Source organism: Drosophila ananassae, assembly GCF_017639315.1.
Source record: "Drosophila ananassae strain 14024-0371.13 chromosome 4 unlocalized genomic scaffold, ASM1763931v2 tig00000054, whole genome shotgun sequence".
Classification (NCBI taxonomy): domain Eukaryota; kingdom Metazoa; phylum Arthropoda; class Insecta; order Diptera; family Drosophilidae; genus Drosophila; species Drosophila ananassae.
In genome coordinates, this window is record NW_025319037.1 from 1,802,413 (window position 1) to 1,804,464 (window position 2,052).

At 37.9% G+C, this 2,052-nt stretch overlaps 1 protein-coding gene across 1 annotated transcript; it reads left to right on the forward strand.

The window, feature by feature from the left end:
- Positions 1-722: 722 nt before the first annotated feature.
- On the forward strand, positions 723-1,587 carry LOC6503188 (vesicle transport protein SFT2A). Its single transcript, XM_001967687.4, has one exon. It carries the CDS (start codon positions 887-889, stop codon positions 1,385-1,387), a length of 501 nt encoding a protein of 166 aa, XP_001967723.2. The 5' UTR covers positions 723-886; the 3' UTR covers positions 1,388-1,587.
- Positions 1,588-2,052: the final 465 nt, after the last annotated feature.

The following is a 2,052-nucleotide window of genomic DNA, read 5'->3' on the forward strand; positions in this document are numbered from 1 at the left end:
TCTTGCAATAGCGGCAGGTATCGAATCTCCGACCAGATGCTCCTGAATCCTGATGATGCTCCTTTTTTGCTGTGGTAGAAAAAGCCTCCTGACTTTCCTTTTCGTCATTTGCTTTTGTTCTAAAATTTCTCTCAAACATGACAATTTGATTAGTTAATTCGTCAAAAGTCTTTTCTTCTTCTTTCGTCAAGAGCATCCAACTTTGACGGAACGTTTCTAAGGTTTTTGGCAAAATATGTAGCGTTTTACAAACAAGTATTAAATCTGGCAGCTCAGTTTCATTTTTGGCCTTTAAAGCTTGATTTAAATCGTTCCATAGACTACGCAATTTTTCTATGTGGGTTGATACATCGTTACCTGGATTCCAAGAGAAAGCGAAAAACTCGTTGCATATCCTGAATACCTGGCACCGTCGTGATAATCTATCAGGTCCCTTATTTTTCTTTTCCAAATCGGCCAATCGGTCGCGCCTGAGAGCTTCGTAACGTGCTTCGCCAAATCCATCGTAATCGAGCAAAATGACCTTTTTTCTTTTACCTTAAGGGGGCAGGATGGTTTGAGACTTCAAAAAAATTTTTTTTACTTTTTTTAGGGGCAAAAATGGGCGGATTTTTATGTAAAAATGGCACTTTTGACTTTGAAACCGCGCCAAAAATTCAAAATTGCATATTTTTCAAAATGGTTTCGTTCATCCGCACAAGAAACAAATATTTTAAGTCATGTTGATCAATCTTTGACAGACCTAATTCTGATCTGATCTTGGATTTAATATTGTCTTTGCGGCAGTGGAAAAACCCGACAGAAATAAGAACAGAGGCTGTTATCTGTTGACTTGAGAGCCAGAGCAGGGCTTAAGTAGACTTCACTTGTTGAATACATCCAACCCATGGTAAACATGGACAAGCTACGCCGCGTTCTGAGTGGGGATGAGCCCACACCTGAGGAGGAAAGCAGCATCATCACACAGATTAACGACATGTCCACTTTGAGTTGGTCCACTCGCATCAAGGCGTTTTGCATTTGCTTTGTCTTGGGCATTTTCCTTTCGCTGCTGGGCTCCATTGCCCTATTTTTGCATCGAGGAATTGTGGTCTTTGCGGTTTTTTATACTCTAGGAAATATTATCTCGATGGCCAGTACTTGCTTCCTGATGGGTCCCTTCAAGCAGATCAAAAAGATGTTTGCCGAGACCCGACTGATAGCCACCAGTATCGTGATCGTGGCCATTATTATGACTTTTATATCGGCCATAGTGTTGAAAAAAGCCGGACTGACGCTTATATTCATTATCATACAATCCCTGGCCATGACCTTGTACTCGCTATCGTACATCCCATATGCCCGAGATGCTGTTAAAAAGACCGTGTCGGCATGCTTCGAAGTCTAACATCCCCAGCGCTTCTGTACATAATATAATATATGAAATTCTAGATTTCTTTTGTAACTTAAGCAAAGAGAGACAATTACATCGTCTGTATTAACCTAGGAGTAGGCCGTAGAAATTCCGTTTTTGTATTTCGCTTATTAACAAGTATTCTCTCGTTTGTCTTTTAAATAAATATATATATATATATATATCTTTTAAATCAATTCAATTTTTTGATTTTAGATAACACTGTAAGGCCAGACTTTACGCACCGCAAGAGACCAATTTTTTGAAGCGACTCCGGCCGACTGCCGTCACGGAATAAATAATAATTATTTCTTAATAAAAAATATTCTTAAATACTCTACAAATATAGCCATTTATCGTGTAAAAAAATTGGATCATTTCGTTCACTCAGAAATGAGAAAAAAAATCGCAAAAATGTGCTTTTTTTCAGCCCCTGAAACCATCCTGCCCCCTTAAACTGAACAAAACGTTCCTGGGCCCATAACCTATTATAACTTTTCCTTCTTTAGTTATTTAGGCCAGTAAATAAACCATATTTATTGAAAATCAACCTCGTGTTTATTAACTCTCTTCGACAGCTCTTTAGGTTATATGTTTAGTTTTGATTCGATACAATCGATATGAATTTAAAAGTTATCGATATGATATTATATTATAAG